Source organism: Brienomyrus brachyistius, chromosome 4, assembly GCF_023856365.1.
Source record: "Brienomyrus brachyistius isolate T26 chromosome 4, BBRACH_0.4, whole genome shotgun sequence".
NCBI classification, from domain to species: Eukaryota; Metazoa; Chordata; class Actinopteri; order Osteoglossiformes; family Mormyridae; genus Brienomyrus; species Brienomyrus brachyistius.
The window spans coordinates 977003-1004048 of record NC_064536.1 but is presented as its reverse complement, the minus strand read 5'-3'; the positions used below and the strand labels follow the sequence as shown (position 1 = coordinate 1004048).

The window sequence follows — 27046 nt, the reverse complement described above, 5'->3', positions numbered from 1 at the left end:
TCGGCTTAGCAAATCTGATTTTCCCTTCTGTATGTTTTAAGTGGGAGATTAATGCTAAAGCAAGTCGCTTTGGAGAGAGGCTTTTATGACAGCCACTTTAAGTTCAGATTCCAAGATATCCCTTTGTTCCTCCTCTATGCATCTCCTACTGGACATATATGATACAATAAGGTCTCTTGAAAAAGCTTTGGATGTTTCACAGAGTAATGACGGGCCTTCGGTAGAAAGGTAATGCATGAAAATGACTGAAATTCCTCTGTAAAGTAGGACATGAATTTGTAACATGAATCAGTAAGACCTCCAGCACTGCACGGTCCACCCGAGGAGGAAAGAGAAGATGTCAAACAGAGGTTCATCAACATCTGCCCAGCTGTTATCCCAGAAGTAGGTGAAGTCCTGCACCTTCACGTGAACGTTAGCCACGGAATCTGCAGAAAGCGGAGAGGGCAGGACCCCTCCAGTGCTGACTCGATTTATTTCAGGATCAACAAAAGAACACATGGAAAAATGCAAAAAGTTCAGAATTTCGGAAATCCGGAAAACTTTATTTCAGCGAGCATTTGACAGCAAAGGGTTAAGTAACACGGAACAAGCTAATGCCCTTGTAAGGTAGAAGCAGCAGGAAAGGAGGGAAGGCATTCTTTGTGGGTGCCAACTGTCAAGTTGTAAGTGGTTACAATCGTGAAAATTACTTTCTAGTGCAAAGGTCTTTTGGTGGCGTAGTTTACCCACTGTCTGGTATGGTTGTTGGGTCCCTGAAAACCAGTGTTTCTTCTGCTACTGCAAAAACTGTTTTTCCACATTTTCTTGCTCATTCTTATACAAAATGTAGTTTTCAGTCTCTTCCATTAATGTAAGGGGTATTGAAGGCGGGGATATTTATGGTGACAAGTAAGGGTTAACAGGAAACACCTGTGAGGCGGAAGTATGGACGATATAAAATGTTAGCGAAGGAGTAAGGACCCCCTCCTTACTCCTTCGCTAACATTTTATATCGTCCATACTTCCGCCTCACAGGTGTTTCCCTATGCTCTATGCTCGGTGGTGCTTGGAATCCATGCTGCAGCTGCCATATGCGAAGGCGTGTATCTTGGGGAAATTATTGCATTGTGGGACGTACGGCGAGTATTGGCGGGCTGCGCTGGGTTGGGAAGCTAACGACGAAGTCCGCGGTCGGTGGCAGCGGCGTGGACTCCAGGCGCCACAGGAAAGGTTTGTGGTTCCTTCTAGAAGCTGGGGGGTTATTTATGTTGTGGTTTTGTTTTCGAGGGATTGTGCTGTCTTCCCCCGACTAGTTAATTCAAATAATATTGTTTGATATGAATTAATTTTTCTTTTGTATTTATGTGTTATTTAGGAGGAACCACATGTGATTTTGGTGTTCATGGCCCTTGTGTTGATATGAGCTGCCCAGGCCCTTTTCATTGTACACGTGTGAACTCTAGCAAGGTGTTTTAGCTGATTGTTAAATATTCTAACAAGTGTTTTAGAGATTGCTGTGCTGAGATCATTGTGTGGGGGGGTTGCGGTGTTGCCTGGCTACTCCATTTTCTTATTGGGGCAGGGACACTGAATTGTGGAATCCTGATAATAAAGGGATATTTCTATACTTCTGTTGTGAGCTGTTTCTTATATCTGGTGCCCAGTTTAGCCGAGTCACGAACGTGCATAATCGTGAAAAGTCACCGTCGTAAGCTTATTTTCTGAAGTATGAGTCGTTAACCAATACGTCATATTTTTCCAGCCATCCATCCATCTATTTTCCAAACCACTTATCCTACTCGGTCGCGGGGGGTCCAGAGCCTATCCTGGAAGCAATGGGCACGAGGCAGGGAACAACCCTGGATCGGGGGCCAGCCCATCGCACACTCACACACCAATCACTCACACACGCACACCTACGGGCAGTTTAGTAACTCCAATTAGCCTCAGCATGTCTTTGGACTGTGGGGGGAAACCGGAGTACCCGGAGGAAACCCCACGACGACATGGAGAGAACATGCAAACTCCACACACATGTAACCCAGGCGGAGACTCGAACCTGGGTCCCAGAGGTGTGAGGCAACAGTGCTAACCACTGCACCACCATGCCGCCCCGAAAATGAACATATTACTCAAATTACTGTTTTGAAAATAATCTACATGTTCCCATTTCAAACTGACTTATACTGAGCTCTGTTCCTATTTCAGAAGAACTCACAGTCACTGTGGGTTTCTTTCTTCAGCAGCCGCAAAACATGCCGGTGTTGATACATTTATATAACACAAACCAGGTGAAAGCAGGCAGCGAGAGCTCTTAGAGGTTGTTGGTTCAAATCCTGTAAAATTACCATGAGTGAATATAAAGTCCTTGTTGGCAAAAGGGTCGGCAAAGGAAGTGAATGTAAATACAGCGCTGACCGTCGTGGGAAGATCTTTGCTAAAGACGTTGGGTTACTGCAGCCGGTGGGGCGTCGTGGGCAAATTTCACAATTTCATATATCGTTTAATTTCCAGAAGGGACGACCTGTTTCAAAGAGGAAACGGCTGATTAGAGAGTTTGTTCTGAGTTACACAAGAGCAGCGAAGGTGCAGTGATGTAAAATGTCTGCTCAGTCTTTAAGATATGAGGTTTGATGTGAATAAATCTAGATCACAAAATTGTGCAAACCTGAGAAAAACATGACAGATCTTCATATCTGTATTTCTTTTTAATGCATATTTCAAATTAGTTTGGTGTTTGACCAGTGGATAAATCAAGAGATCTGTGCTATCAGAGATATTTCTATGTAAATATTAAACATAAATGTTCACTATAAATGTTAAATGTAAATATAAATATTAAACGTATATGTTAAATATAAATCTAGAGTCTAAATTTAGAGTCTACATTTAAGATTTAAAATTTACATATAACATATATATTTATATTTAACACTTATATTGAACATTTACATTTAATATTTATATATAAACATATTATTTATATTTACAAATAGTAAGTAATTTTTCAAATGTTATACTTAGCAAAGTTGTGATGATCCTTAACACCATTGACTTCTAGCTAAATGTAATAAAAGTGCACTAAATGTTAAGTAATAAAAGTGCTTAGTGACCTTACAAACTGCGCACCGTAGTGTTTCACTTACCGATGTGCCTCTCAAAGCTTCATAACAGGTGGATACATCTCCAGGTGGTGAATCCTGTCTAGAGCAAATGTCCTGGAGACAAAGACCCTACAGTAAGCGACACCACCATCACAAAAGAGCAACATTAGATCTACTACAGGAAAATATGGAAGCTCTGAAATAAAGAAATAATACCTTATTTGTGCATGTATTTGTCAATTAATACATCAAACCTCCTTAATATCCCACCATTTCTGCTTTATTCCCATGTTATTAGATATTTGTGTTGTACTCCATGACGAGCTTCTAGTGAATCTGTGATGATCTGTTGTAAATCAGTTTGAGTTGGATTAATCTGTCATAAACCGAACTTTGAGCTATTTCATCTTAAGTGTGAACATGCACAACACTGAGTAGGTTAAGCAGAGCAGAAGCCACCATCGATGGTGTTTTTGCACTTATCAGAGGCACATTGACATTGTCTGAGGTCTCTGGCCTATTTGAGTTGCAGAGGGTCCCCCACTATTTTCCGTGTCTACAATGGTGGGGTGACGATGACAGAACTCGACCCCGGGGTCAGCTGGGGGAGGGTGTGGTGACGATAAAACATGCCACCAAGGGAGGGGCTCAGGCAGATGTCTGGAGATTTGTACATGTTGTGTTTCACTTACCGATGTGCTTCTCACACCTTCATAACAGGTGGAAACATCTCCAGGTGCTGAATCCTGTCTAGAGCGCATGTCCTGGAGACAAAGAACACATGTTATGTTAGACCACATTTATAAAAGGGTTAGGGTTAGAATTCCATCGGAATGTATGCATGGTTACTTTTCTGTAGTGTTTCACTTACCGATGTGCTTCTCACACCTTCATAACAGGTGGAAACATCTTCAGATGGTGAAGCCTGTCTAGAGCGCATGTCCTGGAGACAAAGAACACATGTTATGTTAGACCAGAGTTATAAAAGGGTTAGGGTTAGAATTCCATCGGAATGTATGCATGGTTACTTTTCTGTAGTGTTTCACTTACCGATGTGCCTCTCAAAGCTTCATAACAGGTGGATACATCTCCAGGTGGTGAATCCTGTCTAGAGCAAATGTCCTGGAGACAAAGACCCTACAGTAAGCGACACCACCATCACAAAAGAGCAACATTAGATCTACTACAGGAAAATATGGAAGCTCTGAAATAAAGAAATAATACCATATTTGTGCATGTATTTGTCTATTGATCAAACCTCCTTAATATCCCACCATTTCTGCTTTATTCCCATGTTATTAGATATTTGTGTTGTAGTCCATGACGAGCCTCCAGTGAATCTGTGATGATCTGTTGTAAATCTGTTTGAGTTGGATTAATCTGTCATAAACCGAACTTTGAGCTGTTTCACCTTAAGTGTGAACATGCACAACACTGAGTAGGTTAAGCAGAGCAGAAGCCACCATCGATGGTGTTTTTGCACTTATCAGAGGCACATTGACATTGTCTGAGGTCTCTGGCCTATTTCAGTTGCAGAGGGTCCCCCACTATTTTCCGTGTCTACAATGGTGGGGTGACGATGACAGAACTCGACCCCAGGGTCAGCTGGGGGAGGGTGTGGTGACGATAAAAGATGCCACCAAGGGAGGGGCTCAGGCAGATGTCTGGAGATTTGTACACGTTGTGTTTCACTTACCGATGTGCTTCTCACACCTTCATAACACGTGGAAACATCTTCAGATGGTGAAGCCTGTCTAGAGCAAATGTCCTGGAGACAAAGAACACACGTTATGTTAGACCACAGTTATAAAAGGGTTAGGGTTAGAATTCCATCGGAATGTATCCATGGTTACTTTTCTGTAGTGTTTCACTTACCGATGTGCCTCTCAAAGCTTCATAACAGGTGGATACATCTCCAGGTGGTGAATCCTGTCTAGAGCAAATGTCCTGGAGACAAAGACCCTACAGTAAGCGACACCACCATCACAAAAGAGCAACATTAGATCTACTACAGGAAAATATGGAAGCTCTGAAATAAAGAAATAATACCATATTTGTGCATGTATTTGTCTATTGATCAAACCTCCTTAATATCCCACCATTTCTGCTTTATTCCCATGTTATTAGATATTTGTGTTGTAGTCCATGACGAGCCTCTAGTGAATCTGTGATGATCTGTTGTAAATCTGTTTGAGTTGGATTAATCTGTCATAAACCGAACTTTGAGCTGTTTCACCTTAAGTGTGAACATGCACAACACTGAGTAGGTTAAGCAGAGCAGAAGCCACCATCGATGGTGTTTTTGCACTTATCAGAGGCACATTGACATTGTCTGAGGTCTCTGGCCTATTTGAGTTGCAGAGGGTCCCCCACTATTTTCCATGTCTACAATGGTGGGGTGACGATGACAGAACTCGACCCCGGGGTCAGCTGGGGGAGGGTGTGGTGACGATAAAAGATGCCACCAAGGGAGGGGCTCAGGCAGATGTCTGGAGATTTGTACATGTTGTGTTTCACTTACCGATGTGCTTCTCACACCTTCATAACAGGTGGAAACATCTTCAGATGGTGAAGCCTGTCTAGAGCGCATGTCCTGGAGACAAAGAACACATGTTATGTTAGACCACATTTATAAAAGGGTTAGGGTTAGAATTCCATCGGAATGTATGCATGGTTACTTTTCTGTAGTGTTTCACTTACCGATGTGCCTCTCAAAGCTTCATAACAGGTGGATACATCTCCAGGTGGTGAATCCTGTCTAGAGCAAATGTCCTGGAGACAAAGACCCTACAGTAAGCGACACCACCATCACAAAAGAGCAACATTAGATCTACTACAGGAAAATATGGAAGCTCTGAAATAAAGAAATAATACCATATTTGTGCATGTATTTGTCTATTGATCAAACCTCCTTAATATCCCACCATTTCTGCTTTATTCCCATGTTATTAGATATTTGTGTTGTAGTCCATGACGAGCCTCTAGTGAATCTGTGATGATCTGTTGTAAATCTGTTTGAGTTGGATTAATCTGTCATAAACCGAACTTTGAGCTGTTTCACCTTAAGTGTGAACATGCACAACACTGAGTAGGTTAAGCAGAGCAGAAGCCACCATCGATGGTGTTTTTGCACTTATCAGAGGCACATTGACATTGTCTGAGGTCTCTGGCCTATTTGAGTTGCAGAGGGTCCCCCACTATTTTCCATGTCTACAATGGTGGGGTGACGATGACAGAACTCGACCCCGGGGTCAGCTGGGGAAGGGTGTGGTGACGATAAAAGATGCCACCAAGGGAGGGGCTCAGGCAGATGTCTGGAGATTTGTACATGTTGTGTTTCACTTACCGATGTGCTTCTCACACCTTCATAACAGGTGGAAACATCTTCAGATGGTGAAGCCTGTCTAGAGCGCATGTCCTGGAGACAAAGAACACATGTTATGTTAGACCACATTTATAAAAGGGTTAGGGTTAGAATTCCATCGGAATGTATGCATGGTTACTTTTCTGTAGTGTTTCACTTACCGATGTGCCTCTCAAAGCTTCATAACAGGTGGATACATCTCCAGGTGGTGAATCCTGTCTAGAGCAAATGTCCTGGAGACAAAGACCCTACAGTAAGCGACACCACCATCACAAAAGAGCAACATTAGATCTACTACAGGAAAATATGGAAGCTCTGAAATAAAGAAATAATACCATATTTGTGCATGTATTTGTCTATTGATCAAACCTCCTTAATATCCCACCATTTCTGCTTTATTCCCATGTTATTAGATATTTGTGTTGTAGTCCATGACGAGCCTCCAGTGAATCTGTGATGATCTGTTGTAAATCTGTTTGAGTTGGATTAATCTGTCATAAACCGAACTTTGAGCTGTTTCACCTTAAGTGTGAACATGCACAACACTGAGTAGGTTAAGCAGAGCAGAAGCCACCATCGATGGTGTTTTTGCACTTATCAGAGGCACATTGACATTGTCTGAGGTCTCTGGCCTATTTCAGTTGCAGAGGGTCCCCCACTATTTTCCGTGTCTACAATGGTGGGGTGACGATGACAGAACTCGACCCCGGGGTCAGCTGGGGGAGGGTGTGGTGACGATAAAAGATGCCACCAAGGGAGGGGCTCAGGCAGATGTCTGGAGATTTGTACACGTTGTGTTTCACTTACCGATGTGCTTCTCACACCTTCATAACACGTGGAAACATCTTCAGATGGTGAAGCCTGTCTAGAGCAAATGTCCTGGAGACAAAGAACACACGTTATGTTAGACCACAGTTATAAAAGGGTTAGGGTTAGAATTCCATCGGAATGTATCCATGGTTACTTTTCTTCATACACTGAACGCAAATGCAAGTGAACAGTAACACAATAAAAAACAAAGACAAATTCCTTCTGTTCTCCAAAAGGTTATCTTGTTATATGAACCATGCTTCGTTTACAAACATTTCCTCAAGGACAGCTCAGCCATTTCATTTATTCATTAATTTCACCACCAGCTCACTTACATATCATAGTTAGTGAGGTATTGTTCATCCCAGAATATCATGGTAACAGCTGAGTCAATAAGGATATATAAGTAATGGTTGGGGGGTACGTTCTCTTTGCATTGGAATAACTATGCCCCAATTAATTTTCTTACAATTTGTAAATGTCATTGTGATTCTCAGTTCTCTGAATACTGAACGCTAAAATCCAGAAAAACATTATTCACCTGTGTGCTCCTCTCTCTGACGTGCGGCTTGTTGGCTTCAGCATACACTGTGTTTTCTTTGGTCACTGCCAGTGAAGATGTAATAATGTCTGATCACACAATCACTGCTCTAAGAATCATAGCTCTATGGGATCCATAACAGAGACGTGTTCAGCTAGACCCACCCATATGTTACTGTGATTTCATTTTGCCTGGAGATCCTGCCCTGTTCCCATTTCCCCCTCATACCTTCCCTCTTGGCTCTGACTTGGAAGATGCATCCTATGATCGCCAGTATCAGCACAAACAGAGCTCCAATGCCAGCAAGCGCATATATGCTGATATCCAGGGGAACTGTAATAACATAATAACATAAAAGGCAACTCTTAATCACAAATGATAAATAATTAGTTTTTTAATTCAAACCTCTGTTGTGACTAAGGACCACAAATCTACATGCACTGGTTATTTACAAACAAACTTATATACACATTGTAATTATGAATGAATGTGGTAAATGTTTCTTTATACTCATAGTAAAGGGTTAAAGTGGGTAGGAACGATCCAGAACACCATTCTGGCACCTTTGTTGGATAAATAAATAGAGTCAGTCCTGTTACAGCATGATATCACACCGCAAATCTCTTCTAACGTGACTGATGTGTTAGCTCCCAAGTCCAATACAACGTGGGTTTGCATTTGGGTGTTTTTCAGTTGGAGAAAAAAGCACTACGCGATACGGTCTTAGCCAGAAACACTACTTGCATGCAAAAACAGCTTTAGTGATGTCCGATTTGTGAACGAATCGTTCTTTTCGAATCGGTTCATTTCAATTAATTCTAAAAGAATTAAACTAAAAAGTCAAAGTCTTACATTCTAAAAATCTAAAATGTTTCACATATTATCATATATACACTGCCACCTTTTAAAATTCACTCATATTTGCTTTTTGATGGCTGTCTTGGGGGAAAATGTGTGGTTCCGTTGGCTAACCATGTGTGTCTGTGATCAGAAGGTCACCAGTTTAAACCCAACTCGGTACATCTGTGGGTCCTTAACCCCCAGCTCTCTGGGCACCACTATAAGTATGGCCCTTCATAGCCAGCTTACGATTCCCTATAAGGAGTCATTTGGGGGAGGCTTAAAGAGAATCTCCCCACAGCAATCTATAAAGTATCTATTATTATTAAGCAGCCCTCAGCATATCATAATCCTTTGCTTATATTTGTATGTGATATAATTTAAGAACATAAAAAATTTACAAATGAGAGGAGGCCATTTGGCCCATCAAACTTGTTTGGGGAGAACTCAACTAATAGCTACCCTGACCACGATGCTGCCTGCCAATTCTGCCTCCCCAAGTCTTCTGTGGTGTGACAGAACATAGGAAATTTACAAATGAGAGGAGACCATTCGGCCCATCAAGCTCGTTTGCAGAGAACTCAAGTAATATCTCAGAGTTGTTAAAATCTTATCTATCTCTGATTTAAGGGAACCCAGGGTTTTAGCTTGCGCTACACTAACAGGAAGACTATTCCATACTCTAACTACCCGCTGTGTAAAGAAGTGTTTTCTCAAATCCAGTTTAAAATGTTCTCCCACTAATTTCCACAGATTCCACAGATTCAGCTCAGCTAACCTCTCCTCATAAGACATTCCTCTAAGGCCAGCAATCATTCTTGTAACCCTTTCCAAGGCAGCAAGGTCTTTCGTAAAGTATGGTGACCAAACCTGCACACAATATTCTAGGTGGGGTCTTACCAAGGAATTGTATAATCATAGCATCACCTCCCTTGACTTAAACTCCACACACCTAGAGATATAACCCAACATTCTATCGGCCTTTTTTATTGCTTCCCCACACTGGTGAGAGTGGGACATGGAAGCATCAACATACACACCGAGATCTTTCTTGTAATCAGCTACCGTTGTTTCAGTGGAACCCATAAAATATCTGTACTTTATACTCCCTGCATGGATTACCTTACATTTATCTATGTTAAATTTCATCTGCCAGGTATCAGCCCAGTCGCTAATTAAATCTAGATCCCATTGTAGCCTGTCTGCTGCTAGATCAGTATCTACTACATCATCCAACTCGGTGTCGTCTGCAAATGTAACCAGTTTACTGTATGTATTGGTGTCAATATCATTAATGTAAATTAGGAAAAATAGTGGTCCTAAAATTGTACCCTGCGGTACCCCACTATGAATGGAGGCCCACTGTGACATTGTGCCTCTAATAATTACTTGCTGCTTCCTGTCAGTTAACCAGGTTTCTATCCAAGCTGCTACAGTCCCTAAAATCTCTGCAGCTTTAAGCTTAAGCAGGTCTACGAAGGTGTAGCCTATGTAGGCTGCATTCTTCAAAGGTTGAACAGAAACCATTGTCAGATGAGACGGTCTATAGATAATTTCCTATTTGCGTCACCAGCTGTTCCTGCCTTTACCGTTGAGTTACAAGCTGGGACACACTCACTTTACCTCTGCGTAATAAATCTTGGGATATGTTGGGCTGTGAAGAATCCATTGGTTGTATCCTTCGCAGAGCAGAAATAGAAGAACTCATTTCTAGACTGTCACATTGCTGTCACATTGCTATGACACATTCGGCCTTTGAATGTAGCCTGTGAAGGATGAAGCCGGGGTGTTTGCCAGTATACATACTTAACTGTAGTTGTGTTCTTGTGTACCCATTGTACGTTATTTTCCATTGCTGAAGACCAGCTCAAGAGAAACACTCAGTGTGTCGATGCGCACTTGCCCAGTGTGGGCTAATAGCCACATTGTATATGCTTTGCCCATTTCAGTGTGTATGGAGATACATTCATAAATGATGTGAAGATACCCTGTTGTTTTCATTTGAAAACTCTGTGTGGATATAGCCTGTGCCAATTTTTGGAATTATTTTGAGGTGAGTCATTTTTCCCTGCTACACCACAACACAAGATCTTAGGGTTCCCCTATGTAACAAATCCAACTTTAACTGCTGCTCATAGTCCATAAGGAGACTATCAGCCATTAGTCAGTCCTGCTGTAGAGGCATGTGCCTCGGAGTCAAGACTGATGCAGGGAGTCTGAGTCTGACACAGATTCATAAGGAGCCGTGAGTCTTCCCCTCACCGTACCGTGTGTCTGACAGGAGGAGACCCCCAGGCTCGCGGTCTGTGAGCTGACAGGGTTGGAGGCCGTGCAGGAATAGAGCTCCTCTCCAGCCGTGGGAGTCACCACCAGGGTCTCATTCCCCTCCGTATCAGGGATCTTCTTACGGTCTTTAGACCAGGAGAGCTTCACCACGCTGCCCTTCACCGTGCAGCTCAGAGTCACGGTACAGGTGCTGTTTTCTGGGCTGTAGCTCACCTGCGAGTCCATCTCCACAGACACGATTCTGTCTGTTCACACGACCAACAGAGACATGAACCGATTCTTCAAACCGCAATCGCTAATGTACCAGCCCTATTTTCACTTATGAGAGGACATTTAGGGCAAAACCGAATACTTCACTTTAACATACATGCATTCGATCATGCATATACATTCATATGTGTGCATAACATGAGAATATGTATGTGTCACTATCTATAAATATGATATGTATTTGAGGATGAGATTGTATGTGTGTGTGTGTCTGTATGTATATGAGAATAAGAATGTACACTATGTGGACAAAAGTATTGGGAGACTCCTATTGCGCTGAATTCAGGTGTTTCATTCAGACTCATTGCCACAAATCAAGTACCTAGCCATGCAGTCAGGTTTACAAACCTTTATGAAAGAATGGATAGTTCTGAAGAGCTCAGTGAATTCAAGCATGGTACTGTCAATGGCACCTGTACTATAAATACGTTTATGAAGTTTCTTCCCTCCTAGACAGTCCACAGTGTATGATGACATTTCTGCTTTTTAGATTAAGTGCCTGTCTGAGAATAACTTCTGCATCTGTAAGTAATATTTTAGCAAAGTAGAAGTGTTTAGGAACATCAGAAACTCAGCCACAAAGTAACAGACCATGTAAAGTAACAGAGTGTGGTTGCCAAGTGCTGAGGCGCCTAGTGTGTAAAATTCACCAACAATCTGTTGACTCAATAACTACAGAATTCCAAACTTCCTCTGGCATTAACCTTGACACAACAAAACTGTATGCTGGGAGCTTCAGGTAATGGGCTTCCAGGGCCAAGCATGCAAGCCTCACATTACCATGCGCAATGCCAAGCATCGGAGGCAGTGGCGTAAAGCACGGTGCTGCTGGGCTCTGAAGCAGTGGAAATACGTTCTGTGGAGTAACAGTTATGCTTCTGTCTGACAGTCTGATGGATGAGCTTGGGTTTGGCAGTTGCCAGAAGAACGTTTTCTGCCTGACTGCATTGTGCCAACTGTAAAGTTTGGTGGAGGGAGGATTATGCTGCGGGCTTATTTTTGAGGGGTTGGGCTTGGCCCCTTAGTTCCAGTGAAAGGAACTCTTAGTGCTGCAGCATTCAAAGCCATTTTGGACAATTTCATGCTCCCAACTCTCTGGGAGCAGTTTGAGGATGGCCCATATATTCCTGCTCCAACATGACTGAGCACGGTGCACAAAGCAAGGTCCATAAGGACATGGTTGAGCAAGTCTGGTGTAGAGGAACAGAGCCCTGACCTCAACCCAATAGAACACCTTTGGGATGAATTAGAGCGGAGACTGTGAGCCAGGCCTTCTAGTCCAACATCAGTGCCTGGCCTCACAAATGCTCCCCTGGAAGAATGGCTATAAATTCCAATAAACACACTCTTAAACCTTGTGGACAGCCTTCCCAGAAGAAGTGAAGCTGATGTACCTCGGATATAACGGAAGTTCGCTTATAACAGACAAACAATTTGGTCCTCAGGGCTGCTGTTAGCTGTAGTTTTGTTCACTGTAACGGACATGCAAAGCTCCGCCTACAAGGCGCATACCACAACAGTGTCTGCTGGGGTGTGGCATGAGTAAATGGTGTCCTGTAGTCGTGTTCTGGGCAAACAGCAACTCTGGGTATAACGGACTCTGGATATAACGGACTGTTTTGCCAGGTCCCTTGAAGTCTGTTATAACTGGATTTTACTGTATAAGAATGGGATGTCATTAAGGTTCATGTGTGTGTAAAGGCAGGTGTCCCAATACTTTTGGCAATATAGTGTATAAGCACGACATTATGCATGTATGTGCAAGTGAAGTATTCAGTTTTGCCCTAAACGACTTCTCATGTTCACTGCTTATAGACATACAACCAGCAAACCTATCCCTGCTCATACAAGCTCACAGGACAGTTAGATGTGGGGTTCTGTGACGTTTTCTTACCATAAACGTTAAGCTGTAACACATGCATCTCCGTTGGCCATGGCGGTGGGAGGGATTCAAAGGTATATTTTCCAGTGTCGCTTTTTATCAGAGGGTTGATGGTTAGAGACCCATGTTTCTCACTCAGGGTGAGTCTCCCTTCATAGGCTTGGTTATAGAAAGTTATATTTCCCTTAAGCCTTTGCATGATAACTTTATCTTTCCTCCACTGCAGATTTGTTGCCGGAGTGGTGTCATTTGTCCCTGACAGAACAGCTGATTCCCCAACAGCACCATTCACGACTCGCCAACACTGTCCAATGGGCAACTTCAGGAACACTATGAAACATCAGCAATAAAACACGGCCATTGTCATATTATATAAAAAACAGAATCTGGTACTTACAGGTAAACCAAAGCTGGCAAGACAATAGAATAGACAACAGATAATAGACCCACAAAATAGATTAAAACAAGCTTACAGTAAGTGAACTTCTTTGTAATTCATAAACATTGATTTATTTTTTTTCACACAACAAAAAACAGTATGAATTGAATGGAATTTTATGCAAGAAAAGATGTGAGTTATTCACACTGTACCTGTAATCATATAAACATAAGCATATAAATATTGCTTCGGGATTTTCCACAAGAGCCCCAAACACCATTATGAACAACAGAAATATCACCTCAGGTTGGTCATACATTTCGATTAAATTTATTTCTAACACTGTAAACATTTCGACACTCTTTAGGGTGAAAAGAGGTGAATTGGAAAAGATGGCAGACTTACCCACTGATAACGTCCACATCAAGAGAGAAAGACGGAGGAAACAGTGGACAAGCGAGGTGGACATTTTACAGAAAGGCCATTTCCTTGCCAGATTACTTCCTCCGTTACTATGATCTTGTTCCCTCTGCGTTTTAGGTCGTCTGTTTGCTGCAGCGAGGTGTTTGGACAGGATGTGGTGTTGACACTTCAGCCATCGAGCTCTTCTTAAATGCATTTATTTTCTACTATACTAATGCAACAGCATAATTTACTATTGAGTAATAATTACAACATAGATGGATTTGAATTATATCTCAACATTTCACAGCGTCTGCAGGGCTATGCGTGGACCAGCATCCCTTAATCTTTCTTAAACCCTGAAGCTTAACTCCCTGACAGCACTAAAGGAACCATAGACTGACACAATTCAACATTTCCATCCATCCCATTATGTTGTCTGGATTACAGTATTTTATGTATAGCTGTGCTGTTGCTCTGCTAATTCAACCTTCACGCTCTTACTGATGGGATGTGCAACCTGGTGAAGATTGGCCACCAGGCTGTGCACATAAAAGTGTGAAACCTCAAAAGCTATATTGACCAGTGTTTCAGTTTCATCGTCAAACCCCTGTAGCTAGCACAACAGCACGATAACGTTAAAGGAGCATAATGGAGTTTTTGGTCTAAAATTAGCAAGCAAACTACCTAAAACGTAGATAAAAACCTTGCATATATTATCAACACTTCGTCCACTTCGCATTGATAAAGCTTTTTGAGAGGCTGACTGACGTCTCTTGCGATACTCTTACAATGTCATGCTGTGAAGGCTTTGCTTAAATTTTCATGCAATGCTCCGTCTCAGCCCTGTAAAAGATAAGATAAGATAAGCCTTTATTGATCAAACAGTGGGGAAATTTGCGTGTTAACGCAGCTCCAGACAGATAGCAAGAAAGAGTTTACAAGAGTAAAGAATATAAAAAAATACAAGAATAAGAATACAAAATAAAAATAATATAAAAAGATAGAGGACTAATACAATAGTAGTAATAATGCCTATGTGCACCCATACACCGTATGAAATATGGGTAGTGGGTTGTGGAAAGTGCAAGTAGCAATAAATATCAACTATTTAACTACTATATCTACAATTTACTACTGAGGTAGTGCTGGGTATTGGCATGTACATATATACACCCGTTCTATGCACCTACATCCATACATACATACATCCATACATTACATACAGATATGCCTCTACATATACGTAAACTGTAGATGCATAACCATAAACATACACATATACATGCACATGCCCATACCTCTACAAGGTGCGTTATGTATGAAGTGGTAGGTAATGGTGACCTTAGAGGTAGTCCCTGGTGACTCATGACATCATTGTGTTATAGAGTCTAACTGCTGTCGGGATGAATGATCTGCGAAAGCGCTCCTTCCTGCAGCGAGGGTGTATCAGTCTCTGACTGAAGGAGCTGCTCAGCACACTCACGGTCTCGTGCAGGGGGTGATGAGGGTTGTTCATGATGGATGTCAGCTTCGCTAACATCCTCCTCTCACCCACCACCTCCACAGTCTCCAGAGGGCATCCCAGCACAGAGCTTGACCTCCGCACCAGTTTGTCAATTCTGCTTCTGTCCCTTTCCGTGCATCCGCTCCCCCAGCAGGCCACTGCATAGAAAAGGGCGGATGCCACCACAGAATCATAGAATGTCCTTAACAGGGTCCTGCTTACTCCGAAGGACCTCAGTCTCCTCAGCAGGTAGAGTCGACTCTGGCCCTTCTTATACAGGACGTCCGTATTTGTAGTCCAGTCCAGTTTATTGTTGAGGTGAACACCCAGGTACTTGTAAGAGTCCACTATCTCAATAACTTTTCCCTGGATGCTCACTGGTGTAGGAGGGGGTGCCTTCCTCCTAAAATCAATGACCATCTCCTTCGTCTTGCTGGCGTTGATTTGGAGAGCATTAGTCTCACACCAGCCGACAAAGTCACTGATGACCCCCCTGTATTCATGATCGGTCCTGTCTGATACGCAACCGATGATGGCCGTATCATCCGAGAACTTTTGTAGGTGGCACTGGTCCGAATTATAACGGAAGTCAGAAGTGTACATGCTGAACAGGAAGGGTGATAGAACCGTGCCCTGCGGCGCGCCTGTGCTGCAGATACAGGGGGCAGCGTGTGGTGCAGTGGGCTAAGCCTGTGTGCCTGTAATCAGCAGGTCACAGGTTCAAACCCAGCCACAGCATGTCTGTGGGTCCTTGAGCAAGGCCGGTAACCCCCAGCTCCCTGGGCACCATTGCGGGTGGCAGCCCTTCGCGGACAGCTTACTCTACATGGAGCAAGCTGAGGGAGGCGTAAAGACAATTTCCCCACGGGGATCAATAAAGTATCAATTATTACCCTCTCAGACACACAGTTGTGGAGCCTCACATACTGCGGTCTGTTGGTTAGGTAGTCGATGGTCCCTGCAGTCAGCTGCTTGCCTACAACGGCTCCCTCCAGCTTCCCTCTCAGTAGTGCAGGTTGGACAGTGTTGAAAACACTGGAGAAGTAAAAAAACATGACTCTCACAGTGCTCCCTGCCTGCTCTAGGTGAGAGAGGGTTCGTTGCAACATGTAGATGAAAGACCTACCCTTTGCGGTCTGTATTTAAACGCTAGGAGTATTAGAAACAAAATGCTGTAATGTGGCCATTACAAGTGTCTGTTTTACACTCTCACCTTTGCTTTGAACCTGAGGTTTTATGTATTATGTAGGAACTGCAAGCTGGGGTTGGTGTTTGACAGAGAGACTTCAACAGCTGCCACTCCAGTCACGCTGCCTTAGCTGCTCTACTGCTGCCCCCCCCTGACCGAGGCTGTTTGCCTACTACCCCTGCTAGCAAGTGGACAGTGCTGACATAGCTGTGTTAGTCATACAAACTAAACAAATACATTTATTTATTTGTTCTTAATTTTCGTTATTTGTTGTGTTGTCAGTGCGGTTTATATCATGTGTATGTTGATGCTTCCATGCCCCACTCTCGCCAGTGTGGGGAAGCAATAAAAAAGGCCAATAGGATGTTGGGTTACATCTCTAGATGTGTGGAGTTTAAGTCAAGGGAGGTGATGCTACGATTATACAATTCCTTGGTAAGACCCCACCTAGAATATTGTGTGCAGGTTTGGTCGCCATACCTTAAAAAGGACATTGCTGCCTTGGAAAAGGTTCAACGTAGGGCTACAAGAATGATTCGTGGTCTTAAGAGGAGAGGTGAGCAAAGGAGATTACGGGGGGACATGATTCAGATTTATATAAGATTCTAACTGGTCTGGATGCTGTTCAAGCAAATACTTATTTCAATATTAATTTAATTTTACTAGAACTCGTGGCCATTTGTGGAAATTAACGGGAAAACATTTTAAACTGGATTTCAGGAAGCACTTCTTTTCACAGCATGTAGTTAGAGTTTGGAATAATCTTCCTGCTAGTGAAGTGCAAGCTAAAACCCTGGTCTCCCTTACATCAGAGCTAGATAAGAGGCTCACAGCTCTGTAACCACAAAAGGATTATCATACGGGAAGCAACCAAAGACAGAATTGGCAGGCAACATCGTGGTCAGGGCAGCAGGCATAGGGTCGTGAAAGCCAGGAGGGTCTGTCCAACGAAGAAGGCACAAGACGGGGGCTTACACATACGGAACTGGGAGAAAGGTTTAAGTGAATCAACAGCTACTGTATCTCAGCGTTTCAGTGCAATTTACATTTAAAGCTGCAACAGGATAGACTGATATTTCATGCAGTTAAATTTCAATTTGCTATTCAAGCGACCGTGTTAATTTTGTTTACCATGACAATGGTTGCCAAGGGAAGAAAGCACACTGACAGCGCGACATGCAATATTTGCCTCGCTAAATGCAGAACTGGGGTTAGCAATACGTGGAACTTGAGGAAACTATATTTGAGGAAAATATATTTACGGGCGGATGAATGTTCGTGGTTTGATAATTGGAGCGCCGCAGTTAAAGCCGCAGCTGCAGCAGCTGCGCCGGCAATCATCCATGCAGCCAGCATCGACATCGAGAACATCGAAACTGCGCCATCGACAAGTTCTACTGCAGCTTCAGTTAATTAGTGAACTATGTTTTAGTTATTGTTCGGGGATATTTTTATAAAAACTGTAATAAATTGATATTGTAGTTGTATGATAAGAACAGCAGCTTGTGTGACGCTGCCAATTTTGTTCTCTTGCTTCCGTTGACAGATCTCCCTCGTGTCACAGTGAGAGCAGCATAAGTGACACCCGTCACCCTTGCTCAGAAGGAGATCTTGTCTCTTCAGAAAGTAAAGGAGTGCCACACGGCAGTGACCGCGTTCATTGTCAAAGAGATGGTGCCCTTCTTCACTGTGGAGTCCACATGCTTTAGGTAACTTATCATACGGCCTATTGTAAATGAGGGTTTATGTGTATGATTATGATGATGATGAAAAGATACTAATGAAAAAGCAGTGTTATTACTTATGGTATTCTGTCTTTTTATGATGACAGGGAAATGATCGGGACCCTGAACCCAAAATACCGCCCCTTAACCGGAGATCTTCTCTCAAACACCTTAATTCCAACTTGGCATTGTCACGACAGCCTGAACAGAGGTGTGACAGGCATGACATAGCAAAAGAAAATCTCAAGAGGGAACTCCAAGCTGTTGGCCATGTCGCAGTGACTTCAGATGGACGGAGTGGTCTGGCCCGAGACCACTGCCTGACAGTCACTGTGCATTACATCGTGGAGGCCGAGCTCAGGGAAAAAGTGCTTCCTACATGCGCAGTTTACGTCTCACAGACAGGGCCTGAAATAAATGAAGAGATAGATACCATCTTAGAAGATTTTGGGGCGAAGTCAAAGTGGTAGGAGTTACTGTTGACAATGCAGAAAATGGATGTAGCAGTGAAGCGGATGTAAATCATGAAGATGGGGTGTTTTGCACACGCGCTTAATGTAGCTGCTCAAAAGCTATACAGTCTGTAAACCGTAGCCAGCTGGTCTGATGGATAAGATCCGTTGTGGTCTGGCTGAGGAAAGCTAACCTTGCTAAACTTGGAGAAAGAGAATCTACTTGGTAAGTTTATAATGGACAATGACAAAAGGAATGGGAAGTTTATTAGTTACATTGTTTTATTCTATTTTGTTTAATAACATGCTCTAACAGGGCACTGTGTGTGTGTGTGTATGTGGGCTCTAACACATTGTGTGTGTGTGTGTTTGTGTCTGTGTTCCAATCAGGCACTGGTTTTCTCAGGAACAGGTCTTCTCTAACTGGGCACTCTGCATGTGTGTGTGTGTGTGTGTATGTGTGTGTGTGTAATGTAACCCGGCACTCTGTGTCTGTGTGTTCTCTAACCAGTGTGTGTGTTTTTGTATGTGTGTGGGCTCTAACAGGGAGCTGTTTGTGTGTGTGTGTCTGTGCTTGGTGTGTATGTGTGTGTGTATGCTCAAACTGGATGCTGTGTGTGTGTGTGTGCATGTGTGTGTGAGCTCTAACAGGGAGCTGTTTGTGTGTGTGTTTGTGTCTGTGCTTGGTGTGTGTTTGTGTCTGTGCTTGGTGTGTGTATGTGTGTGTGCTTGCTGTGTGTATGTGTGTGTTTGTGTCTGTGCTTGGTGTGTGTATGTGTGTGTGCTTGGTGTGTGTATGTGTGTGTTTGTGTCTGTGCTTGGTGTGTGTATGTGTGTGTGCTTGGTGTGTGTATGTGTGTGTTTGTGTCTGTGCTTGGTGTGTGTATGTGTGTCATACAGCTCTCTGGGTTCCTCTGGAAACCCAAACACTCCACGATGGCTTCATCGCAGTGAGGTGGCTATCTATGCACAGTGACCTCCACCAAATATTTACACCAAGTAATTACAGGTGTCATCAGGAGAAAGAAGGAATCAAAGCCCACACTCAAAAAAAAAAAAAATAAATAAATAAAAAGGCAGTTCTGGTCTCCCAATAACTCGAGCAGTTCACGCAGCTCTCTGAGTAGCCTAACCTCCACTCAGCTGCGCCCACTTGTAACTGAAGCAGCCGAGTGCTTTTGAAGCTAAAGCCCCGCCCTCTGGAACATACCATTTTACCGCATGTATAACATTACAGGAAACCCTTCCGATTCGGGGGAGCACTGGCTTTACTTTGGTCCCCTCCTGAATATCTGAGCTCCTCACCCCATCTCTCAGGCTGAGCCCAGCCACCCTGCGGAGAAAATTCATTTCAGCCACTTGAATTGGATCCCCTCTGCCCCTTGGTTATGGCTAGAAATTCTGGCCATAAAAGTTTTGAACAGATTTTGTGACAAAGGACAGCCCAGGCTTGTCCTGCACCCACCAGGAACGAGTCTGACTTACTTCTGGCAATGGAAACTAAACTCTCGCTCCATTTGTACAGGGATCTGATGGCCTGCAACAAGGGGGGTGGGGTTTGCATAGATCACATTTGGGGACCAAAATATCCCCAAAGTGCAGTAAAACCTCGTATCCTGTACTTCTGGAGCACCCCCCACAGGACCCCCCCCCGAGGTTACCACTGTTGCCTCACACCTCTGGGACCCGGGTTCGAGTCTCCGCCTGGGTCACATGTGTGCAGAGTTTGCATGTTCTCCCCGTGTCGTCGTGGGGTTTCCTCCGGGTACTCCGGTTTCCCCCCACAGTCCAAAAACATGCTGAGGCTAATTGGAGTTGCTAAATTGTCCATAGAAGTGCCTGTGTGAGTGAATGGTGTGTGAGTGTACCCTGCGATGGGCTGGCCCCCCATCCTGGGTTGTTCCCTGCTTCGTGCCCATTGCTTCCGGGATAGGCTCCGGACCCCCCGCGACCCAGCAGGATAAGCTGTTTGGAAAATGGATGGATGGATGGATGATTGCAATAACAGATTTTTATAAAACTTTTGGGGGGCAAAAAAATAGTCTCCATGTCAAAATAGCAGGTTGTTCCCACAATGTAATATAAGATAAGATAAGATAAGAAAAAACTTTATTTATCCCAAGGGAAATTCTTTTGTCCTTTACATGCTCAGTGCAACAATAGGAATAAAGGTAAGGTAAAGAAAATAATAGTGCAAAATAACTATGAGTGATACTGTATTGTAACTATATAAATACACATAAATACTCATACTCTATAAAAAGTTAAAGAAAAAACTATAACTAAGCTATAACAAATATAATAAAATAACAGATTATTAGTGCATGTGTAATGAAAAGTGACTAAGTGTTTGTGCCTTGAATAATTGCGATAGCAGCATGTGATGATGGATAAAACTAACATTCGATAACAAACAGAGGAGTAATATTGCACGATCCAAATGAGTCTTAATGACAGATTCTGAAAAGGTCATCTACAGAATTAGGAAGAGTTATACAATCTTATTGCCACAGGTAAGAAGGATTTCCTGTGGCGTTCGGTTCTGCATTTGCAGGCAATGAGTCTTTTGCTGTGGGAGCTCTGATGACCCATCATGTCTGTGTGCATATATGTGGTAGATTGATCTGCAAGACCATGAACTCTGCGCATAGCTGACTACGGCACCCTGGGAATTTCACCCAGAGAAATGCTAATATGTTACTAAATTCCAAGGAATAATACACAAACACACAGGTTCAGTCAACTGAAGAAGCCAGAGAGACAACTCAGTAAGATTTTAATGCAGAGAACAGTTATCATACACTGGGTACCCGGTACATAGGGAGGGGCCTCAAAGAGGCACCACCAATTATTATCAATCTACTAACCACCTAAAAGGGCAACAGCTGACCAATCGGCAAAAGGGACCCCTGTGAAGAGTCTGGTGATCTCACATACATCCTCCCCCAGAGGCGTGCCCACCCTGCAAAATGCTCTGTCTGTCCAATGAAAACTCTGGAGAAAAAAAAAACGTTTGATTTTCAAAACTGAGTTGCTTTCCAATTGGCCTGTTTGAATTGGGGGCGTATCTGTCAGTACCTCCTCCGCTAGACAGGCACCGTGCTGTTCACATTTCACTTCGGCACACATTTTGCAGCATGTTTTGAACCTGTTGACCGCATTCGTTAATTAAAACCGTGTATATGTTCCATTCTCCTTTTATCTTCTGGTTGGTAACACCAAAAGCTATGCATAGGTGGCTTATTAAAAAGCAGACATCTTCAGCCTCGGTCCTTCCGTAAGCTACTAGCTCCACGGTTGAGCCCAGCACTACTGCTACCAACACGGGGCACAAGCGCACCCATTTCGGGAACTGAAACTCCAAAAGATGGAGATGTGCCTACACAATCGTCCAGCTCTGCGACTCTGTCGGGACTCCAAACCTCTGCCTTCAACAAAATATACAGTCTGGTCTGCCTGACTAATTAATTATCCCAAGCGTGCATTCGGAAAGACACTAAGGTTGGAGTGCAACATGAGATCAGGCTCGACCATGGCTTGAATATTCTGTTGTCTGTGATGCCAGCTTTTGCTTTGCCTGCTGCAAATTTAGTGTTTCCAATTCGGAACGCGAGGACATTTTCACCAAACATGGCTACACTAATTGGAAAAAAGCTCTAGAAAAAGACGGTCTAGTATCCCGTACGTCAGAGCCGTGTCTGCATGGAAAGAGTATCGCCGCCGGGCAGAAACAGGTGAAAGCATAGTCCAACTACTGGGTCCAACCCGGATAGAAAAGAATAGATATTATGTGAAAAGCATTGGGCAATTCCTTGCAGTCAATGAACTGGCTCTGCGTGGTCACAGTCACAAAGGTGGGGAGGAGGGACTTTCATTACACAATGAAAAAAGATGCCAAATTTGCAGAAATTGTAAGATACATCCCAGAAAATGCAAAATACACATACAAGGTAATTCAAAATTAAATAATTGAGACTCTTGCCAAAATGGTGCTAAAAGATATCAGGACCAAGTATGAAAAAGCTGACTCTCCTAAACTTTGCATTAAAAGTGATGGTACCAGGGATCAGTGTAACACTGAGAATTTGTCTGTAGTGATTAGATTTGTCCAGAACTCCATCTTTGAAGATTAGCTTAATTGAGCTGAATCAGCTTGATGCTGAATATATTTTGTCACATCTCTCTGAGGTAAGTTACAGTCTAGACAATTTAGTGTGTCAGTGTTTTGATGGTGCTTCTGTCATGTCTGGGGGAAGGGGTCCAGGTTTGTTACAAAACAAAGTTGGTAAGTACATTCAATATGTACACTGCTACAACCACCATCTCCATTTAGCAATGATACATGCAATGGAATCAGAACCTCCCACCAAGAAGTTCTTTGACTGGTCAAATTCCTTGAACACATTTTGTCACAGACAAACACATGTGTGTTTGACACACATACACTAAATCCACACTGAAAAGACTTCTAGAAATACGATGGACCGGTCATTATCATGTCACAAAGTCCTTTGTCAACAATGAGGAAGCTATAAGGGGCTTCCCTCAGAGGCAGCAGAGGCTGACAATGCCCCTTTTGACATTTGCATAGAGGCATGTGATCTTTTGACCCAATGAAAAAAAGCAGAATTTCTTCAACACAGGAAAATTCCTCCTTCATGTGCTTGGTGTGCCGAAACCAGCCAATGCAATTCTACAGGCACATTAAGTGGATTTGTGCAGTGCTGGGGAGCTGGTGACAGCTTCACTGGCCACACTGGAGGAGATGAGAGGCGACTCATTCTGGGAGGAGCATGTCTCGCAGTGTTAAAGTAGGCCTACCGATTGGCTCAAAAGGAAACGGAAAGTTAATTCACAGCTTGATGATAGTATTATCGTGTCTACGCTTGGGCATGGTGTATGGGGCGCCGTTTGTAAAGGTAGCAAACATTTTTGTACTTGCCACTTTTTCAACATTTAGTGCAATTTTCTGACATTTAGCTAGAAGTCAATGGTGTTGTGGATCATCAGGTTTTTTTCTGTGTAAATTATGTTCAAAATTGTTTCTCATATGTAAATATAAATGGTTTGTCTATATATAAATATTAAATGTCAACATCACAAAAAATCTTAGCCGTGAATGAATTTATTTCAGAATTTGCCAAGAGTAACCGTAGACTGGTCCTGTAGACAAGCCAAATGCCCACCCACCGTGATGTTCTTGGTCACACCTCTGTCCTCCCCCCGTACCAGAATTGGGCAGAACTTCATTAGTCCAACACTACATAAATGGCCATCCACCTGCCACAGTCAGGAGTTATGTGGGTGTCCCTTGGCCTGGTCCAGCTGCCTGGGTTGCCAGCAAGGATCACGTGAGCGGGATCTTCCTTAGACTTGTTCCACATGGCCATAGTACTGAGACTAATGCTCACTCACTAATGCAGGTAATATCCCTCATTCGAGACTCCCTGAGATCAACAAAGTAGTTACTAAAGCAAATAGCACGTTAACCAAGAAAATACTCCATCCAGTTCCATTGGTATCACCTGAAACAAAACAAACAAAAATATAGCTAATGACATGCTGCTATTTGAGGTTACATCCTGAAACAGGATATCATTTTTACTGACATTCATAGTATCCGTCTTTTAGTCGTTATAGATTAGGGCTGAGTAATTGCTGCCCATTACCTTTATTCACAGCCGCACAGTGTTCATTGATAGCGATGCTGCTGCTGTTAGAGCTCACTGAGGTACTGCTATCGCAGGAAATTGATTTCTGCTTAGCTGAGATGCGGATGGAGAGGTCGGGAGAGCTGCCGTTCTTGGTCTCTGTACAGTTGGAGGTGCCAGACATGATCCTGCACACTGCCTCCACCGAGTGGTTGTCGAAGGTAACGCATGTTACGTTCACTAAGCAAAATCCCGCCCTGGGTGACAAGTGCAGAACCTTCATCTCCGGCTTTTTGATCCTTTCTGTTTAGAGACGAAGAACGTTTTATGTAAAGGACCGTCCGTACAATTACGAAATAAGGTAAACAGATAGTGTACGATGCCTAATGAAATATAAACAGACCACTAATTGTGCAATATTTGAAAATCTCTTTACAAAAATTAAACTTTTAAAGGTAAGATTTTACTAATTTGTCATAACTCCTAGAAATTTACTGTCTGTTATATTTTGAAGGGAAGAAATATTACATGCATGATTCGGCCTGATTCTTAAAAAAGTGTCACCTACCGACCACAGTGAGTGTTATGTCTTCGGTGTGCTGATACATTCCTTTCGTTGTTGTAACTCTGTACACTCCAGAATTTTCTTTATGTAGGTTGATGATCTGAAGGGATCCGTCTTCTTTATTCAGGCGAAACACCATTTTTTTGGGGGGGTTATTTTCCTCGCTTGCATTTTTATAAACTATGAAAACTTTATTATTATAGTACCATAGAATCTGTGAAGGATTGCGACCTTTGAATCCGGAGGGTAAGGTTACATCTTCGCTAACGAAGCCAGTGATCATCTTTGTTGTCTGAAGTGCTGTTATGATAAAAAGAAAATAGGAAAAAGCAAACAGAGTGAATATATTAAAAGCATGTAATGGTCACTCATCAAGTTTGGCATTTAAAGTCATTTTCTCACTGTATGCTTGATTCTGGGGCGGATCTCTGCTTGGGCCGGGTGCACTTAACATGCTGTTCAAGTTTCCTGACATCACTCTGCCTGCCATGTGGGCACCGCTAAGAACTGAATGCAGCCCAAAACTGCAATTGAATGTTGCTCTGAGGTACAGAACCAGAATCCCTTCTGGGACATGAATCGGCAGCAAACTGTGTGCTATTGTGTACATAAAGCATCACGCTGGAAGATGGAAGCGCACAGTTTGACTGGAGTATAAAGTTTAATGGGATGCCAACGCGTCCATGTTAAACCAGTTAACATGGAGTAACCCAGGATATCCTGCATGGCATGGGGAGAGCACCTGTCATGATTGGATGGTTTAAAAATGATAGCTAGTTAAGATGTAAATAGTTTCAGCAATAAGACGTGCGATCTGAGAATATTCAAATTAATTAGAACCATTTTTTCTTTAAACAAAGCAGTTTCTTTCGGTTTGTAATATAGAAACTGCTGTAATCAAGTATAATCACCAGGGAGGTCGTTAGGCGTATTTTAGGGGGGCTTTAGCCTCCTTAAAATGTTTTTAGCCCCCCAAAATAAATGTGTATTATTTGTCTTAAGTCATGAAGAACTTTTTCTATTATATTTCTATTACATATTTTTCTCTTAATATTGTATACAATGCTACTGTAATCAATCCAGACGTAACATCGCTTCTCCAAATGCACACTACTGGCTATGTTTAGGACTTGGGGGAAGGAGATTCACTAAACCAATACTTCGATTCTTTAAACACATATCCGCTGTGCTAAAAAGTCATGAACAGACATTTATGAGCATTTTAAAAACATTTTCTTGGGGAGGTTTGCCTTCAGACTCCCCCTAGTAAAGCTTTCCTATCCATTCATCTCTAACTACGTCCTTGACAATCACCATTGAACAACACAGTATTTTGATTAAATATGACTAATCAGACGTTAAATAACTTGTATGGGATATGGGTTTCAGTATGTTTTAGTAAGAGTAGAGGTTTAGAAAAAATTTGCAGTTTTGCTAACACCACGTTTTTCCCACGTGCTAATTTTTGCCCCAGTATTCTCACTTTGGTGAGGCTTTCTTCAGTTCTCTCATACCTTCACATTATTCCTTCACTTGTTGTGTAAGATGTACATGCCCGTCCCTATCACTGATGATACCAAGGTCAAGTCCTCAGTAATTGTTCTGACCCTGCGATATCCACGACTGATTACGGGGCACACCCAGGAAGGGCTAACTGTCCTCATGATTTAAAAAATCCTGGGTATGGCCCTGAACATCTACAGTATATAGTCTGATCACAAAACGACTTTCATGAAAGCAAATTTATAAATTAATATAATATATCACTTTTTTTCTATATTAATACATGAAAAGGTGGCAACTCACCTGAAACGTTTAGGAAAAATAAGATGCACTGCAGCGTAACGACCGACGCCATCAGAGACGTGTCGTACAGCACGAATAACCACGAGTGTCTGGCTGCAGAAGGGGCCTGACAGCGCGTGTCCTCTGTCAAGCCCTTCCACTCTCAAGCCCCTACGTCATTCCCGTTAAAACGACAGATTATCCGGAAATTCCGAGGTGACGATCTCCCGTTCAAACATGGCTGCCTCCATGAACACGCTGTTGTGTGTTGTTGCTTCATATTTCAGCAGATTTGGAGTGAGATTATTTTTTC

At 42.8% G+C, this 27046-nt stretch overlaps 2 protein-coding genes across 19 annotated transcripts in view; one reads left to right on the top strand and one right to left on the bottom strand.

Moving 5' to 3' along the window:
* The window catches only part of LOC125740489 (CD48 antigen-like), a 74091-nt gene that overhangs the window by 12721 nt on the left and 34324 nt on the right, over positions 1–27046 (top strand). The window lies entirely within an intron of this gene.
* On the bottom strand, positions 543–26931 carry LOC125740461 (SLAM family member 5-like). 15 transcript variants are annotated; one of them, XM_049011645.1, is made up of 21 exons: positions 26755–26931; positions 16261–18688; positions 15347–15525; positions 14652–14706; positions 13864–14010; positions 13092–13409; positions 10909–11172; positions 8030–8134; positions 7802–7866; positions 7258–7329; positions 6612–6683; positions 6433–6504; positions 5787–5858; positions 5608–5679; positions 4962–5033; positions 4783–4854; positions 4137–4208; positions 3958–4029; positions 3779–3850; positions 3129–3215; positions 543–2506 (listed from the first exon to the last, which is right to left on the bottom strand). In XM_049011645.1, the coding sequence occupies exons 5-21, from the start codon at positions 13925–13927 to the stop codon at positions 2486–2488; spliced, it is 1644 nt and encodes a 547-aa protein (XP_048867602.1). In that variant the 5' UTR covers positions 13928–14010; positions 14652–14706; positions 15347–15525; positions 16261–18688; positions 26755–26931; the 3' UTR covers positions 543–2485. The 15 variants fall into 15 exon arrangements, with proteins under 15 accessions (XP_048867602.1, XP_048867603.1, XP_048867605.1 ...); XM_049011646.1 differs by lacking the exons at positions 3779–3850; positions 4137–4208; positions 4783–4854 and having other exon boundaries at positions 3129–3200; positions 13864–14706; positions 15162–15525; XM_049011648.1 differs by lacking the exons at positions 3779–3850; positions 4137–4208; positions 4783–4854; positions 4962–5033 and having other exon boundaries at positions 3129–3200; positions 13864–14706; positions 15162–15525.

What these genes read in the sequence shown, in the direction of transcription:
- LOC125740461 (XM_049011645.1), bottom strand. Translation starts at nt 13,927, where the DNA reads ATGTCCACCTCGCTTGTCCACTGTTTCCTCCGTCTTTCTCTCTTGATG. An exon ending in AAGGTGTGAGAAGCACATCG is followed by an intron (nt 5,034 to 5,607) that starts GTAAGTGAAACA and finishes CTTTGTCTCCAG; the next exon opens with GACATTTGCTCTAGACAGGA. An exon ending in AAGCTTTGAGAGGCACATCG is followed by an intron (nt 2,507 to 3,128) that starts GTAAGTGAAACA and finishes TCTTTGAAACAG; the next exon opens with GTCGTCCCTTCTGGAAATTA.